Source organism: Podarcis melisellensis, assembly GCF_964234715.1.
Source record: "Podarcis melisellensis genome assembly, chromosome: 2".
NCBI lineage: Eukaryota > Metazoa > Chordata > Lepidosauria > Squamata > Lacertidae > Podarcis > Podarcis melisellensis.
Genome location: NC_138529.1, coordinates 62088852 through 62108214, shown reverse-complemented (window position 1 = coordinate 62108214; position 19363 = coordinate 62088852). Strand labels below are relative to the sequence as shown.

The 19363-nt window shown below is 43.8% G+C and overlaps 1 protein-coding gene across 3 annotated transcripts in view; it reads right to left on the bottom strand.

Moving 5' to 3' along the window:
- Window positions 1–923: 923 nt before the first annotated feature.
- Window positions 924–19363, bottom strand: part of LOC309364198 (proton-coupled amino acid transporter 1-like) — a 41340-nt gene continuing 22900 nt past the window's right edge. For all 3 annotated transcript variants that reach the window (XM_081901060.1, XM_081901061.1, XM_081901062.1), the window contains exons 10-11: window positions 14219–14388; window positions 924–1719 (exon numbers count right to left, since the gene is read on the bottom strand). In XM_081901060.1, coding sequence (XP_081757186.1) covers window positions 1457–1719; window positions 14219–14388 — 433 coding nt within the window. In that variant the 3' untranslated portion in view covers window positions 924–1456. The remainder of the gene's footprint in view (window positions 1720–14218; window positions 14389–19363) is intronic.

Below are 19363 nucleotides of genomic sequence, written 5' to 3'. Positions count from 1 at the left end.
TACTCAGCAGGTGTAGTAAAAAATGTACACATGTGAAGACCGCACAGATGACAATAAACAAAAGTCATGTTCAACAGCAAGCTCCAACAGTGTGGATAGGAGTCACAAGAGGGGCAGTCAGAGTCATCCCACACCTCTCTCTCTAGATGGGTGTTTGTTTTTCTCTCTCATGTAAAATGGCTCTCGTTTGTAGGCAGATTCCATTGAATTATGACCCAATACATGGGCACAGCATCAACAGTTTTGATTTCTGTACATTTTGTACGGTCACTGCTTTCTTTTCTTCAAAACCGTATGTTTAGTAACTGCTTGTTGCAACTTCCATTGCAAAACAGGAGAGGATGGCTTGTATCCTACGGTTGACTATGTCCTGCCATGAATTATAATCAATATTACCTCCCTCTTTGAAATTATTACCGTATCCTACGCCCAATTCATACATGCACCTTTCTCCCAGTGTGCTTGAAACCACAGAGTCTCAAGTATACCCTGCCATGGAGTACTGCTGAGAAGCAACAGAAACTGCCATCTTTTGCAGGAAGCCCAATTAGAGTGGTTCAAGTACTGTGCATTGTATTTTATTGTGCTTGAGTCTACCTACAACTCCGTCGTTCCTGCTGATATGAACCCAAAGGTGGAGAAGGGGGCAGGACAGAAAGCAAGAAGGGAACATAACCAACAGGCTCTTCAATCTGTGCAATCCACTTTAAAAAACTGCTAACAGACTTCTGCTGGTTTCTCTCCTGTTCTGTGCTTGCTGCCACTTCCAAGTTATACATCATTTCCCCAAAAATGCAGATACACAATGCAATCAGTAAGCTGTCAGACAGAAGCATTTCAGAACAGCAGCAAAGAGATTCAAGGGTTTTTGTTTGTTTCAATCAATCCCATCATACTTCTGTCATGGAATCCAAGGTGGTTTCCTCCCATCCAGGCACCGACCAGACCAGACCCTGCTTAGCATCAGCCAAGTGGTGGCATCTTGTGCCTCCAGCCCATACACTTGGTCTTGGGTTCTCTTCCCAAGGAATGGTAACATGATGTTTAAAGGGCTTTGTCGCCCTTTTGACAGTATTGGAATTATTAATTCACTAGATTCCAGAGGAGATTGTATAAACCAAGATCCCTGCGGACTATTCAGCATCATTCTATCAGAGAGACTCACATTGGCGCAGACAACAATATTCCACTCTTGTCAAAGACTAATAACCGTGCTGTGCAGGTTCTTAAATCAACCACCCCTGACTTGTGCATAAAGAAGCATAGACGCGGATCGGAGTCCTGCCTTTTCCACTGTCCGCTTGCATTTAAATCAGCAAAATAAATACAGTTGGGAAGCAAAGAAGTGGCAACAAGTCACTGCAGTTGCTACAATGGAAACCAGGATCCAGCCAGGCTGACGAAATATTCTATAGCAAAGAAAAATAGAAAGGTGTGCACAGGTTTAGTGTGTCATTTATAAGGCACGGGTGGCATTGACGGCGGTGGGAGTTGGTACGATGAGTTCAAAGAGAGACTCATAAGTTCCCACCACAAACCCAGCAAAACCAATGAAACTGATCAGGATATCTTTGGCAATGGTCAAGGGATGCATGCCGTCGGAGTAGTAGGTGGCAATGTGCAGAAGGGGCGGGATGATCAGGGCGAGGGCACTGCTGCTGATTGAGCCCACCAGAGAGATGACAATGCCCAGTCGAGGAATCAGGATTGCTAGCAGACCTGAGACACAAAGAAACAAGAGGAAATAAAAACTTGGTTAGGAATGCATCTGATTGAAAACATTTACAGTGGTACCTCAGGTTACATACGCTTCAGGTTACAGACTCCGCTAACCCAGAAATAGTGCTTCAGGTTAAGAACTTTGCTTCAGGATGAGAACAGAAATTGTGTTCTGGCAGTGCGGCGGCAGCGGGAGGCCCCATTAGCTAAAGTGGTGCTTCAGGTTAAGAACAGTTTCAGGTTAAGAACGGACCTCCGGAACAAATTAAGTACTTCACGCGAGGTACCACTGTATTGTTAGCCAAAGTAGATGCTACAACAGGTTGCCATCAACTTTAAATGTATAAGAGAAAACAGAGCACTGTGACTGATATTTTAAAAAAACTGTGGATTTATCCAGCACTGTAAAGCATAGGAGCCAACTCCTAGGAGCCAAGGTCTATTTTGCCCCCCCAAAAAAAAACATTTGAGGGGCCACGTCATGTTTTTAATTATGCGGCAGGGCTTACCTGCCCCCTCCCCAATTTTTTATTCAAGTTGGCACCCTTGCTGTAGAGGGAGGCTGTAGTGGAAGAGATCAAAACTCAGCAGCAGAATGTTTCGCATGCATAAGATCCTGGGTTTAATCCTCAACATCTCCCAATTAAAACTATCTCAAGTAGCAAGCAATGCAAAATATTCCTTCCTGAGACCTTGAAGACCTGCTGCCACTCTGGGGCACACAACAGGACATGCCCCAGAGGCCACTGGGTCACAACTCTAGTAGGGCACATGATGAAAACTATAGTCCAATAACACTGGCTACGCCTGGAACAAACAGTATTGGGCTAGATGGGCAAATGGTCCAATTCAGTGAACAACAGCTACAAAATTTCCAAAGAACCAGTCTAGAGGTTCTTTCTAGCAGCAGAGATGGTACAGTGGTGGGAAAGAGGCTAGGCAATTTGGAAATTCAATCCCCAGATCTATCATGCTACTGAACTTTAGAAATACAGTGGTACCTCTGGTTATGAACTTAATTTGTTCCAGGTGTCTGTTCTTAACCTAAACCGTTCTTAACCTGAGGTACCACTTTAGCTAATGGGGCCTCCCGCTGCCACTGCGCTGCCTCCGTGCAATTCCTGTTCTCATCCTGAGGTAAAGTTCTTAACCCAAGGTACTACTTCCGGGTTAGCAGAGTCCGTAAACCGAAGTGTTTGTAACCCGAGGTACCACTGAACATTCCATATGTTAGACTCTTAAGTTTACTCAGGAGTACTACAGAAATCTATGGTCCTCTTGGAAAGAGAACCATATGATGCTATTCCACACTGCTACCATTACTTTAGATGTTGAAGACCATCAAAACTTTTATGCATGAATGCATGAAAGTTCACATTTCAAATAAATGAGCTTTGGATTGAAGCACAAGTTTGCTTGCTTCAGTTTAGCTCATTTGGGAGCAGCATAGCATCTGCGTTCTTCCAGGAAGTTTTGAGGCTAGGTTGAAAGGAACCACACACCAACAACCTCCCCTTCTATTATCCATAGATGAACAGGGATGTTGTTTCAGATCCACAGCACAGCAAACCCCAAGACTTCCCTGCCAGAGCTAGAAATTCCCAAAGACTGAGCAATGGCTGGGTGAGTGGACCTCCAGAGACTTGTAAGAGCAGCTGCTTCATACTCAAGGGGGATACATGCCTGGGAAGGACATGGCTAGAGACTAACAGGGCCTTTTCCCACTAAAGAACCACCAATGAAGTCAGCTTGGCTCGTTCCCCAGCTCCAACCAGCCCCCTGGGTCTCAGCCCCAGCCAGCTGCTCATACCACTCCATCCTAACTTCAGAGGCTAGGCTCATAACCCCAAATAAAACCCTTGCAGCCTTAACATCTGGAACGCCCAATCGCAGATCCCTGGGGCCCCAGCCAAGTGCAACTCATCCCCTTCTGTTTGAGAAAGCCACTTGAGGATCTTAAGGTATTACTTGTGCTACTGGCTTCTGGGCAACAAGTTATGAACAAGCAGCACATAATATTCATAATAATAATTTATTATTTATACCCCGCCCATCTGGCTAGGTTTCCCCAGCCACTCTGGGCGGCTTCCAACAAAACACTAAAATACAATAACCTATTAAACATTAAAAGCTTCCCTAAACAGGGCTGCCTTCAGATGTCTTCTAAAAGTCTGGTAGTTATTTTTCTCTTTGACATCTGGTGGGAGGGCATTCCACAGGGCGGTTGCCACTACCGGGAAGGCCCTCTGCCTGGTTCCCTGTAACTTGGCTTCTCGTAGCGAGGGAACCGCCAGAAGGCCCTCGGAGCTGGACCTCAGTGTCTGGGCTGAACAATGGGGGTGGAGACGCCCCTTCAGGTATACTGGACCGAGGCTGTTTAGGGCTTTACAGGTCAGCACCAACACTTTGAATTGTGCTCGGAAACGTACTGGGAGCCAATGTAGGTCTTTCAAGACCGCTGTTATGTGGTCTCAGTGGCCGCTCCCAGTCACCACTCTAGCTGCCACATTCTGGATTAGTTGTAGTTTCTGGGTCACCTTCAAAGGTAACCCCACGTAGAGCGCATTGCAGTTCTATCTCATCTCATTCTATCTCATCCTCAGCACAAGAATTTGAGCAGGTAATATTGTAAGGGAGTGACAGTCTTTGGAATTTATTCATGTAGGATTCTGACATATTCTATAGCTTCATTTATCTATTATTACATATGCATCCTGCCTTTCTTCCAAGAAACTCAAGCAGCCACACACCATTCTCCTCTTTCCCACTTTGAGAAGCTATTGTATTGAAGGAAATGAGAAATCAAAAAAGAACAACTAGGCACTCAGGTTAGAAGAAAACAAACAGATATTGAGCTAAACATAAGCCAGACCATTTTTATATTGGGGAATTTGATAAAATGATACACAAATTTGCTCCAGCAAAGGCAAAGCTTATCAAAAACATGTATATCATTAGCTTCCATAAACCTCTGCCATCTTGCTCTCGCCTCTCTCTTCTTCTCTCAGCAGTAACAGTTTTGGAGGAATGTAAAAGCCCGTCTAGAGAGAAACAACCCTGCTTGAAAAATTTAAGATAAAACAAGTCCCATCCTGACAAATGTTTAAATGGGCTCATCTGTTCTCTGCTGCTTTTATGGATTGAATCTAATTGGACTGTGGAAGAGTGGGGCTGTTTTTCTGTTTTATGATAATGCCAGGCTGATTGTGATTTATGCTCCGACCATTGTTTTTCAGGATCTTGGGCCTCTTAATAAGCTTTAAGCAGTGTTTTTGTATTGCATATTCGTTGTTCTTTTGTTTGTGTGCTATGCTACTCCTTTTGCGAAGATACACTCCTTAAAATAAAATAAAAATGCCTGTAAACAAGTCTATTAAATAATACAGGGCTGGGGAAAGCCGTCGCCCTCCAGCTGTTGTTGGGCTACAACTCTCATGAGCCCCAGCCAGCCTGACCAAGTGCCACAAACAAGGAGAATATGATGCAGATAATTTGTTCTGTTCGGCTTGCAGTATATTAGCATGAGGCCTGGGTTGTGCATGCTGACCCACAGCAAAAATGCATTTAACACTAAACCAAAATCCCTGGCTTATTAACTTCTTCCTTGCTCCTCTGTTGTATCCTATGCATGAGGTGTAACACAAGCCAGGGCGCAGCATGTTGTAAACATAGCCACGGTTTGTGGGTTTGCATATTATGGGAAGCTATGGGTAATGGTTTCAAAACAAGCACAGGCATGAAGCCATGGTTGAAAGTTGGTCAAAACAACACACAGTACATAATGTTAATTGTCCAGATGTTGCATCCAGAAATTAAGCCCTGACACTGATGCTCTGAAGGCACAGTGCGTCAGAGAATTAAGACAGAGGTAAGCCTTTAAGTGGGATGCTGGTGGCGCTGTGGTCTAAACCACTGAGCCTCTTGGGCTTGCCGATCAGAAGGTCGGCAGTTCGAATCCCCTCAATGGGGTGAGCTCCGGTTGCTCGGTCTCAGCTCCTGCCAACCTAGCAGTTTGAAAGCACGTCAAAGTGTGAGTAAATCAATAGGTACCACTCTGGTGGGAAGGTAAACAGCGTTTCTGTGCACTGCTCTGCTTTCACCAGAAGCAACTTAGTCAAGCTGGCCACAAGACCTGAAAAGACTGTCTGCAGACAAACGTCGGCTCCCTCAGCCAGTAAAGTGAGATGAGCGCCGCAACCCCAGAGTCGTCCACGACTGGACTTAACTGTCAGGGGTCCTTTACTTTTTTTTAAGCCTTTAAGTAACATTAGCGCACATTTTAAGGCACTCATATTTCCCTCTTCCAGCTCCTTCCTTTTCTACCATTTTTTTTTGTCAGAGGCCAAAGAAACCTCAAATTCTACCAAAGACACATGCGTAAAGTATGAAGCACTGCACAGGTTTGTTTGTTTGTTTGTTTGTTTTGTTTAAAGATGCATTTCCCCTTTTCATGCCATTGCCCCCAAATCCCCTTTATGGACACTCCATATACTCAATGCCGAGCTGGTGTTGAGTCGTGGCAGGGATTTTTTGGTGGCAGTTCCCCATATGTGAATGCCCCCCCCGAGGTGTGTCTGTCCCCCTCTTTATTTTCTTTCAAGAGGAATTTTACAACATTCCTGTTTACCCATGCATTTGAATACTGAAAGTTTCTGTGCATGGCAACCTTGAAAATATGTCTGTGAATATACGTGATTGTCTTTACTATGCTTTTAATAGCATTGCTTTAACACATGAGTTTGCCACCCTGGCCTTCTTTAGGAGGGGGGCGGGTATAAATTTAATTCATAAAGTAATATGAGCCGAGCCAGATGGGCAGATTATATTATTATTATTATTATTATTATTATTATTATTATTATTATTATTATTAGAGTTGTAACCTGAGGGTGATTCTGCTGCCTGATGCTTCTGTGGTATTTTAAGGCATAGACAACTCCTGCTAAAATGAAGCAGTAAAAGAGGAGAATTCTCCATAATGAAGCTGGCTTTTGTTGGCAAAGAAAGTAGGGCACTTCTAAGAGAAGAATCACCATGACCAGAGAGAAGGAGAAATTGGTTTATTTCCTGAAAAAATATGGTGTGTTTTCAAAGTAGGATGTTGCTTTTCCAGTTCCTACAGGCTTCATATTATCAGTGAGAATTACGCTCTTAATAAGCCTGGGGGACTAGGACAAATCAAATTGAGAGAGGGAGGCAAGCAACAATGCAGTATTTTAAAATGAAAAACTCAGCTGCTTTATGGGTGACACGGGGTGGGGTGTTGGGGTGGGGTGAATGCTTATTTGTACTGCAAAGCAAGACAATGAATGCTTTGTTTAGATGAGGGATGGGGAGCCTGTGCTCTCTTTAGCTGTTATTGAGCTCCAACTCCCACAATATGCCCATTAGCCATCCTGGTAAGGTTTGATGAGAAGTGGTGCCCAACAACCTCTGCTGTGCCACGGATTCCCCATGACTGACAAGGTGGAAGCTTCCAAGAGATGCAGCAGCTCCAGCTTCACTGTGAAACTGAGGAAAATGAATGAAGCTATTTCACAGTGACGGAGTTCGATTTTAAAGAAGCAGGCAAACAAGTCACGGCCCTTATCTAACCCAAACAGCTAGGATGTGCCTGAACAAGCTGCTGAGGCTTTGAGTTTGGGAATCACGTTTTGCTGTTTATGTATCCCTTGGCAAAGGGAAGCTAACTTGTCCAGATTACACAACATTGTCCCGAAGGAGCCAATTCGCAATTCAGTAGCAATGGATTTAAGCTTATGCAAAGACAGATCCCATTTATGTATTTATTTGCCGTGTTTACAGACTGTCCTCCAGCCTTGGGGAAGCTTACAACAGCAAATAAAAAATGCATACATTCTATGTTTAGTGTATGCAAGGACCCCTGTCAGCAAATGCATCTGAAGTTTCAATTTCCCATGTGTCAACTTGACCATATATGTATGCATGACTTGAAAGCCACCAATGACCATTCACCATGACAATTAAATGGGTATTCCATGTCCAGACCCAGAGAACCTCTGACTGTAGTCTGCTGGAGGCAAAACAGAAGAGTAGGGCTGCTATCCTACTTGTGGGTTTTTCAGAAGCTTAGGGTTAGCCACTAGTGGAGGAGATCATGGGTGAAGTTACATAATTTTGAACACTGGATTTAATGGCCTGGGGCGATACATCACTTCACCTACAGTGGTAACTCGGCTTAAGAGCTTAATTCGTTCTGGAGGTCCGTTCTTAACCTGAAATTGTTCTTAACCTGAGGTCCCACTTTAGCTAATGGGGCCTCCCGCCACCACCACACGATTTCTGTTCTCATCCTGAAGCAAAGTTCTTAACCCAAGGTACTATTTCTAGGTTAGTGGAGTCTGTAACCTGAAGCGTCTGTAACCTGAGGTACCACTGTACTTCAACATGTGGCAAGCCAACTCTGCTCTGTTTGGGGGCCCTCTTCCTCATTCAGCTGAGTGGAGTTTTGGTCTTCTACTCCAAAGTCCTGCCCTACCAGATCCGCAGCTGGACATTGATCAAAGCCCAGTGTTCTAAGGGATGCCTTGCAATCATGGTGCCAGAACACAAACGTAACAGAAGGTGCCTTTCCCCCATAATTATTCAATGGTAGCTATTTGACGGGGACAGGGGTTGAGGGCAAGCAGCTTCCATTGAACTCTGCTGTCTTGGGGCCAGAGCACAATATTGTCTGGCCGTTTCTCAACATTATCCACACAGGTATCTACCAAAGAAACGTCCAGGTAAAAAACAAAAACAACGTGGGAACTCATTTTGAAGATAATCTTGTTTTCATTTTATATGAAAGCAGTGCAGTGTGTGTGGTGTGACATCGAAGAGACAACCTGACCTGGAAACACCTGAGGAGAAACTTTGACAATTGCCTTCCCCATCCACAGCACACCTCTCAGATTTTGCCTTACAAGCTTGTTTTGACTTAAGGAAGCAGGTTTTGAGGAGGACTGAAATGTGGGCTCCCCATTTTTCATGATTAAGGGCCTAACTTTTTTAATAAGCGTGCACAGGAGGGTTAGGCTGCACAAACAGCTTTTGAAGGTGCCCTCCAAAGGGGAGAGTCTATGGCTATGGGTTAAGAGGAGGAAGATGCTGATCGCAAGGGGAAATAAGCAATCATGTTCTCCCTTTCATCTCTACCTTCCCTCCATCCTCTCAAGACACAGCCCCCACCAGAGAGTGCTCAGCAGGACCAGCGGATTAGCTGCCTGTCCAAACACAGCGTCATGAGCCCCTTTATGACTCAGCCAATTGTCTCATCTCACAGGAAACAGGATTTTAAACGCCCACTTAAAAAAAATAAAAACAGATAGGCAGCAAAACTAAATTATCCAGCTGCATCTCTTCAGCCCTCAGGAGACAACGGTTATGCTTTCCATAGATATCAATTCAAAGGGCTTTTAAACTAGACCTCTCTTTCCTTTTGCTTAGCACTTCAAAACCCAAAATTACATCCTCTCTTCAGACACCCAAGCAGTGACGCAGACGTGCTTTGAGGCCAGGAGATCATTTCAATTAATATTCATGCAACCCACTTAATTGCTTTTATCCTTGCTGAGAGCTCAATAAACTTTTACTTCCTTGCCTCTGACGGCACAAAACCGAACAAGGATATCTTCTAGAACGGAAACGCCCCTGCCCTGAGCACCTTTCCAGCACAGGTCTACTTCTTCCCCATCACCACATCTGAGGGAATCACTTGCAGCCACATGCCATCGGCTACCTAAATCCATTGCCTTAAATCTTTGCCCTTCACTTCTGTTTGGCCCTGGATTCACCGAAGCCCATCTTTCTCAGTTACATGAACCTCTACCCACCATCCTGTTGGCTTTCCAACCAAGGCTTACAAAAATGTATGAAGAGACTTGCTGGATCAGGCCAATGGCCCATCTAGTCCAGTATCCTGCTCTCTCAGTGTCCAACCAGATGCATGCGAGAAGCTCAAAAGCAGGACGTGAGCCCAAAAGCGCTCCATCTACTTGTGGTATTCAGGGGCACAGCAGTGTTCCACTGTAATAGGAGTGACTGACAGTGCAATCCTACACGGTTCCTTGAGTTTAATTTAGTGGGAATTTGCTCTCAGGTAAGTGAGGACTGTAGGCAAAGAGATTACTTTCTAAATCAGAGGATTCTATTTCAGAATTGGAAATCTCCAGTCCACCTGGCAAAACCAAGTGTGAACAAAAAAATAAGTCATCCAAACCAGAGCTACATTTAGGAGATTTTCTCCTTTTTTGTTAGAAATAGAGGGTCCATGGTAGGAGAAGATGAAAGCATAAGGCACCATGGACCTAGAAAGCATAAGGCGTCATGGACCCTTGGATTCTAGTCCTAGGGTCTCTGGACTAGAATGCTGAGCCCAATTATCTGTACCACTCTTGTCATCATCCTGCCACCAACACAACTCAGGACAAAACTTGAATTGCAGCCTACCCACTGCTCAAGTCTGGTCTTACATTCTTAGCAGGTGCTGGTTATCTCTCAAGTTATTATTATTCATTTCATTTCTGTACCGCTTTAGACAATGGGTATCTTACCAGATCTGTTCCATCAATGCAAAAAATGATTTTCAACCTCCCTCTAGTTTGGGCCAGAAACTGCTCTTGTTTTTTTAGAGCTCTCCACGGTGATGAGGACTAAGAAGCATTTTCTTAAAGAGAATGGTTTACTTTTTATGAAGTCAAACCTTGCATATGAGGCGAAGTCTACACCAGGAGAAAGTATGTGTAAGGTTTTCTTCACATGCAGCAAGAAACAACTGTACAAGCACTCCCGTTGTACAGCACATACAGGTTTCTTGCATGCCAAACTGTTAAAAACCCATCTCCCCGGTTGAATACAGTGGTACCTCAGGTTACATATGCTTCAGGTTACATACACTTCAGGTTACAGACTCCGCTAACCCAGAAATAGTACCTCGGGTTAAGGACTTTGCTTCAGGATGAGAACAGAAATCGTGCTCTGGCGGCGTGGCAGCAGCAGGAGGCCCCATTAGCTAAAGTGGTGCTTCAGGTTAAGAACTGTTTCAGGTTAAGAATGGACCTCCATAACGAATTAAGTACTTAACCCGAGCTACCACTGTAGTCTTATAAAATACAACTGTCCGCATTCTAAGATTACACTTAATTCAAAGGAGATAAAAAAGAAAGAAAGGCAGGTAGTTCTAACACCCCTTTTTGCTAACCACATCTTTTCTGGGCTCAGTTTCAAAGGTGGAACAGTAAGCCATTCAAGAATAAACATGGAGAGGAAGAAATTAATATAGCTGATTAATAAACTTGGAGATGGGATAAATCTTTATGAAGACAGCTATACGTAAACATTTTTAAATGTAAGTGCATTGTAAGGGGCAAAAACATGGACTCCTGAACTTGCAGTATGAATGCAAAAAGCTTTGAGAGGACTGAAGTCTCTCTGCTACAGCCATCTGTGCCACAGGAGGAGAGCAATTTGATAAATAAACTGACGGCAGGATCTGCAGAATCAGCTTCAGGATATCAGTGCTGTTCTTATGCTTCTGTTCAACACCAGAACACCAAATTGAGAAGTGTGGAGACATGGCATGGGTGTCACTCCTAACTCATCCTCCTCAAAAGGAATTTTGTTTTGGTGAAATTTCTTTTCAGTGGGTTAGATAGTCTCATTGTAATATATAATACAATACCTAAGCCTGCAAACCAGCTACTTCGTTAGATCAAAAATGAAACCTCTTTGAGCACTCTATGCAATCTGTGATGTAATGGCAGCTTCAGTTATAGCACAAATGCTCAAACTCTTGCACATCTGTGATCTCCAATGGTGCTGTGAAGCACCCATGGACTGATGCATCAGTTTCTGTTGCAGAATTTTGCTTCTGATTCTAATTGTGCCTATTAGAATAAAACAGCATTTATTGGATTAGTCTAGACCAGGGATGTCCAACTCCCAAGAGACTGCGATCTACTCACAGAATAAAAAACTGGCAATGATCTACCCATGGGGGGCGGGTGCAGGTCAAAGTTGTTGGGGTTTTTTTAGGGAGCCAAGTCTGAATTGTCAACCATTTTTTAGGGGTGCAGGTCAAGGTTGTTGAGCATTTTTTAGGGGGGGGACAGCAAATACTTCTGCCACTTTTGGGGGAGGGGCCTGCGACATAAACCGATAAAAAATAAGTCATCCCGCCAGCGGAAACTCCGTTTTCCGTTCTTGAAATCATGCACGGATAAAGGAAAGAGGGAGGGGGTGAATGCTCCCTTCCCCCCGCGGACGAAAAAGAGACCGCAATCCACTTCTAACAACCACGGGTTGTTTTGTTGATTGAAGTTGACCTGTTGGACATCCCTGGTCTAGACTATAGACCATCTTGGCCGTGACTCTTGGAAGAGCTGCTCCCGGCCATGCAGGTCTTTTCCCACCTGGCCTGGGAGGGAGGGGCCCTGACTGACTCCAGCTGCAAAAGCTGAGGCTGCTGAAGAGGGCAGAGGCCATCTTGGCTGTCTCTTAGTGCAGACCCAGGTCATGGAGCCTGAGATTCCACAGCAACCGCCCACCACTGGCAGCAACAGCAGCAGATACGTTCTATGCTTAGGATACTATTTTATTCTCTTGTTAATTATTCTGTTTTAAACGTGCATTTCATATTTGAATTAGTTTGTTTTCTTTTGAAACATTAATTTTCAATACTTTTGATTGATTGATTGATTGCATTTGTATACCACTCTTCATCTACTTATCTGTAGACAAGGATCCTTTCTAGATTCCTCCTTTCTCCCTGCCGCAGTTAGGCAAACACTTTGCATTTGTGTGCACATGCATGAATAAGTGCATGTTGGCTAGGAGAAAATGAATATATTCTATGGCAGCAATGAACTCTGCCTGAAGCCTTTACGACAAGCCTCTTCTGGGTTGTATCCAGCAGCAATTACATTGACGGTATGTGGTGTCAAGTGATACTGGCTGGGAGATACAATTATATTGGATCTTAAATAGCATATGCTAGGCTTCCACCATTCTGACACTTGGCACCAGTGATGATCAACATTTGCCAGACTAGTTTTATCTACCAACACTTCTTCTCAAGCTCAGGAACAGAGAAGTCAAAGCAAAACTTGTCTGGCTATTTGTTACTTGCTCTTTTACAGTATTTTAATTTACATACCATTATGAACATCCAGGGGACACGGGTGGCGCTGTGGGTAAAACCTCAGTGCCTAGGACTTGCCGATCGTCAGGTCAGCGGTTCGAATCCCCGTAGCGGGGTGCGTTCCCGCTGCTCGGTCCCAGCGCCTGCCAAACTAGCAGTTCGAAAGCACCCCCGGGTGCAAGTAGATAAATAGGGACCGCTTACTAGCGGGAAGGTAAACGGCGTTTCCGTGTGCTGTGCTGGCTCGCCAGATGCAGCTTGCACGCTGGCCATGTGACCCGGAAGTGTCTCCGGACAGCGCTGGCCCCCGGACTCTTAAGCGAGATGGGCGTGCAACCCCAGAGTCGGACATGACTGGCCCGTACGGGCAGGGGTACCTTTACCTTTTACTATGAACATCAAGATTTTAATAAACCATTCTGACATCAATGGAACATTTCCCCCTCAATTCTTTTTTTTTAGGGGGGGGGGGGGTATTTCAAAACACCCAGATTATGGGGCTTTCCAAATATGTATGTAAAATTTGCTCATGTAGCTTTGCATCTTCTGTTTTGCTGAATACATCCAGCATAGTCTATGTCAGGCATAGGCAAACTCGGCCCTCCAAATGTTTTGGGACTACAACTCCCATCATCCCTAGCTAACAGGACCAGTGGTCAGGCATGATGGGAGTTGTAGTCCCAAAACATCTGGAGGGCCGAGTTTGCCTATGCCTGGTCTATGTAGTGTCAGATACTAGAGATACTGCGTTTTAAGGAAGTTCTCTTTTATATCTGTGAAAATCAATCTTTGTAGGATTTTGGCCTATCTCCATCTCCATGCTTTGATGTTCAATTCCTGTCATATAAGCCCTTTTTATTTTCCCATAAAGATGCCTGATTTTTCCTCTGGTTCTAAAATTATGCTATACACAATTTTTGCCAATGGCTTTTAGAATAAATTCACCCTTCCCACATTGGTCTGGAGGGTCCCTCAAACCTCCGGAGTCAATTTTCATGGGGTCACAGAAGGACCCCATGGAGATTCAAAACCGCCTTGCCCCTTTGCCAACTGACAGGAACTCTATATACTAGACTCCATCTGTGGGCTTCAACTCAAAATAAGTTATAGAAATGATTTTTGTCACGGAAACCCATGCTAGCAACATTCCCTTCACATTTACAAGGGCTTTTTAAAAAAACACCAAGTAACTTCTTGTCAGCAGCAATCATTATTACTTGCTTCAGACACCTCAGTAAAGCCATCTCACTAAGTAAAAGTGGGATAAGTAGTCATAATTTTGCAATTCCCCTGTTCAGGACGCTTATTGCATGCCAAAATGGAATGGAAAATATACAGCAACTCTGATCTCTTACTCACATGTTACGCAGACCAAGGATGCCCTCAGCAGTAGATTGCACCATAATGCCCAGCGCTCAGGAACCTGAGCGATGGCCGTAGGAATGATTATTTCTGCAGGGACGTAGAACTGTAGTGCGTAAGTGAAGAAGATCCCAATGGAGTACAGCAGCTTGACAGACTGATACAACCTGCAGAAATAATACAAGAACCGAGAGTTACATCCACTCATCCTCCCAGGTGAAGCATTCATGTCAAAACCAAAAATGAACACAACCCAGAGACAAAGCATATTTGGAATGTTTCTGCTCCCCAATCCAGTGAGTACCAAGGGACTATGGCATGCAATTTCCATTTGCAGGGGAGAGAGAGAATATGAACACTGTTCCAATCCCGGGCTTTGCAGAGACCAAGCTTAACATGGAAAGGTACTTGCCCTGATCTAATGACTTTGCTACTGTATGATGAGGCATGGACTTCCTTGGGCAAGTAATGTCTTTTTCAGAGTCAAGAGGACGGATGCTAAAAAGCTATCTGTCCTTAAGTGATCTCAGAATCACTTCTTTCATAAATAATCACAAATTCATGGGTTGTAAAAGTAAAGGGATTGTATCTAATCAAGTCACGGTAGGAGAAGACCTACAGCAAAATCATTGGGCTTAGGTTACATGTGTATACCTACAGTGGGTCTACATAAGGGTATAACTTGGTGGGAGACAACTTAAGGATCCTTCTTTGAAATGGACACTGGGAAGTCTCCCCACAGATGTTTGTCCGAAGGGTTAATTTCTTTCATAGACTCTTCCGTTTGGATTTTACTTTCATTAACAGAGCCTGTGAAGTGTCAGAAATCAATCTCCTAAAGTCCATCTCCGAGCAAAACAAGTAGATACAGCAAAGATAACAGCAGGCCATCCCACGACATGTGATGAAATCCATCAACGCCGAAAAATTAGATGGCCTTGCTAAAAGACAAGAAATAGATATGAAGGGTGAATGGGGTGTTTTGTTCTTCAGAACAAAAATAGAAATAAACAGAATCCTTGGAAGGAACTGAAGTTCTGCATGTAATTATGCATTTTCATTACTGGCTGGCTCAACAGCTGAAAACAAACGAGCAGGAAAGATTTCCAGATACTCTGCAACTGCAGTGTGTGTGAATGGGGGATGAATTAAAACTTGCCAATATTGTAAGGTCCCTGTGTAACTCAACAGCACACTGAAATTTGGATTACTGTGCACAGCTCAGGGTAATTGTATCTTAGTTATGTATAGTGATCGCAGGGAAAGTGGACAGAGGGGTTTTCCTTCTTCTCTCATAATACTACAGCACCCAGGGCCATCCAATGAAACTGAAGGATAAAAGGTTCAAGAAAGGCAGAAGGAAGCACTTTTTCCACACTATGGAGCTCACAAGATGTGGCAACCACCAACAACTAAGATGGCTTCTAAAAAGTCAGCAGAAAAACCCATAGAAGATGAAGTTTAGGATTAGAAGTGCTGGGGAACAAAAGCAGGAGACGACTATTGCTCATGTTGCTTATTTATTTTATTTTATTTTATTTACTGTATGTACAGTAAGGTTGCAACTTAGGCACATTAAGCGCCTGGCAATTCTTATTATTTTTGAAAAAATTTAAAAGGGAGCTGAAAGGGGGCAATCCCACCTGCCAATGCACCCAATGGATTTTGACAATATGAGGTTTGGGCTTTAGGCGCGATCCCCGGAACATAAGTTGAGGGCTTACTGTATATAAAGCTGCCCCCAAATGTACAGTGGTACCTCGAGTTACAGACGCTTCAGGTTACAGACTCCACTAATGCAGAAATAGTACCTCAGGTTAAGAACTTTGTTTCAGGATGAGAACAGAAATCGTGCTCCAGCGGCGCGGCGGCAGCGGAAGGCCCTATTAGCTAAAGTGGTGCTTCAGGTTAAGGACAGTTTCAGGTTAAGAATGGACCTCCAGAACAAATTAAGTTCTTAACCTGAGGTGTTGTTGTTGTTGAGTCGTTTAGTCGTGTCCGACTCTTCGTGACCCCATGGACCAGAGCACGCCAGGCACTCCTGTCTTCCACTGCCTCCCACAGTTTGGTCAGACTCATGTTTGTAGCTTCGAGAACACTGTCTAACCTGAGATACCGCTGTATATAAAAGCTGCCCACTGTTCTCTGGGTGGTTTATGGAATGTTTTTTAACCACAGCATCATGAAACAAAGCTTTGCGGTATATAAAAAAACCCCATTCTGGCAGCAGACTATAAACAGTGGTTCAGAATGCCCAAGAGGCATGTGGTTAACCACTGTGGGAAACAGGATGCGGCCCTAGCAGGCCTTTGGTCTGACCCAGCAGGGTTCTTTTTCTCTTTTAATAAAACAGGAAGTACTGATGAAAGGCACTGGGTGAGGCCAGTCAATGCTACATCCTATTTGGTTCATCTGCTTACAACAGGAATGGGGAAACCTCAGGCCTGGGGATGGGGGGCAAAAGTTGCCTTCCAGGTCACACTCTCTTCACACACCTAATTGATTCACAACCTTCACCAAGCCTACTCTGCCCCCTCTTGGAGGGCTTTTTGGCTGGACTTGAACTCCAATAGAGCTTCTTGCTAGCCTGGAGGAGAGAGAGGCATGTGTGTGAAGAAACTGGCCTAATGTACAGAGGTAAACTTTACATTTAACGCGCTGCACATTTCTGCCTTGCCCGCCACAGGATGAGGCCCTTGGAAGGGGAGGATGTGATCTCCAGGATGAAAAAGATTCTCCCTCCCCGATTTAAAAGAGGAGCAGGTGGAAAGAGGAGTGACCAAGATGGTTATAAGATTAGCTGGACTGCAATAATCACAATTTCTGTTTTTCAAAAAAATAAAGTTCTGCCCAAGAACAGCTGTAACTTTCTGTAAGGCTGCTTTCACATTGTCAAAAGAGGGAGCCAGCTATCAGCTGCATTCACAAGCCAACACTGGGTTTTGAACCTATAATTTGGAGCCATATGCCAAGGGTTCTACATACTGTAAACAATCCCTCCAAAAACACAACGATTACGTCAAGGAAGCCAAATTTACATGCCCACAATTACGCAGATTAAAACCCAATTTGCATATACTTATTTTTTTCTCTATAGAGCATCCAAATGCGTTAACATTGTTTTGGCAAGTGAATGAAGAAAGACGGGCATGAAGATTAGGCGGGGGAAGGGAAGAGAAAAGTTGAAAGAGCACCAAAAAATTGATCCGGCCACTAGCTCCACAACAGCACCATTCACTCCAATGTTTGAGCTGTGCCAGATGTTGTAACTACACACCCGACTACTTCTATGATCAGTAACCTAAAACCTTTGCATTGCATCTTTCTGAGGAATTTCTATGTGCAGTTGAAAAGACGTTTGTCCCGTTCTGCAGCAGCAAGCATGATTTTACCCTGACTTTATTCTTTTTTAACGGAAAAGCTGAAGCATACCTTCAAAGTGCTTTTTATCAGTTTGAGTCATGAATATTTCACAGTTTTTGATTATTCCCTTTCTCCCACAGCCAAGCACTTGCCAGCTTTAGCGCGGGTGTAAGTCCTATGCAATACAGACGTCATCGCTGCTTGCACTTTCACCAGCTCGGCTCACAGGCAAGCTATTTCAGGAGCTACCCATAGAGCATGTTTACGTGGAAGACAGCGTGTTACGTAAAAATGGCAACAATCAAAAGTCGGGAAAGGAACAAACAAGCGAAAAGAAGGGAAGCGAGCCATCGGTGTGAGAGGAGCTGGATCTCAGTGTCCAGGATAAATAAGACGCTCCTTCAGGTATATAGGGCCAAAGCTGCTTAGGAATTTAAAGGTCAGCACCAACATTTTGAACTGAGCTCAGGGAACCAGTGTAGGTCTTTTAGGACCGGTGTTATATGGTCCTGGCAGCCGTTCCCAGTCACAAGTCTGGCAGCCACATTCTGGATTATTTGCAGTTTCTGAGTGTATGCTGCATTGAGCTTGCTTCTCAGCCACTACAGCTGGTCAGAACAGGCGTCTCAAGAGAGAGGAGGGTTCAATAGCAACACCTTGAGACCTTTCCTGAGGATCCAGCCAGGACCTATAAGGCAGCCACTGGGGTGCAGCACCCCAAGAGGGACTTGCTACTTTGGCAGGCAGATTTGGCAAAAAGTGAGGCGGCAAGGCAGAACGCCGTGCAGCTAAAGAAATACTTTGCAGCCGTATGAAGAAGAAAAAACGGCAGCTGGACATTGAACTACAGGAGCGAAGAAAGAAATAAGATCAAAGGACTTGGTGAAAGGAACAAGGAATGTACAGAAGCTGAAGATATAAATTAACTAATGATAAACTAATAAGGAAATAGTGGATCAAAGATTTTATACACAAGTGATAGGCATATAAGGAACGGAATTGCTAAGCCAAGTCAAACAAATGAACTTTGAACTGAAATAATAAAACAATAAATTGGATTACAAAGTGATTATTTAATGAATAATTGAATTACTAACTCTAAAGCAATAACTTAATGAATTGGATGACAAATTAATTAACCCCTTGCTTATTGAATTACGAAGTTAAGACAAACAAACTGAAATTAATTACGAATTGACTATCCACAGCAACAGCTGAAATGTCAGATTACAATAAGTAAATATATCAACTGCTTTACTGAAAATCAAACGCATAATTTAATGGAATTAAGATGAATAATTCAGAAGGCACATAATGAGTTATGTGTATTATCAATGAACTAAGCAAGAAAGTGAATGAATTGAAATTCTCATTTGATTAGCATCCTAGTGAAAACAGAAATAAAGCTAATACAAATAGAGACTATTAAAGTGAATGGAAAGTCAAGGTAACCAAACAAAGGGAAGTGAATATCTAGAAAACATGGGCCCCAGACAAGTGAAAGAAAAAGAGGATGGAGTCTCATATATTATTGAAATGGGGTGAGGGGAATCCAACAGATGTTTAACAAGGATATAAAATCTATGGAGGGAAGACTTCAGGAAGGGCTAAGTAACAAAGAAGTAAAAGTTGACCCGTGGATTATATAACAAGACAAACCTCTGAAACTCATTTCTGCATGTAGAGCTCTCTCTGTCCTCTGTGTCTTGCAGCTTGCAATGCAGGACAAAGCTCTAGGCCAGTGGTTCCCAATTAGGGGTCTGGGGACTCCTGGGGTTC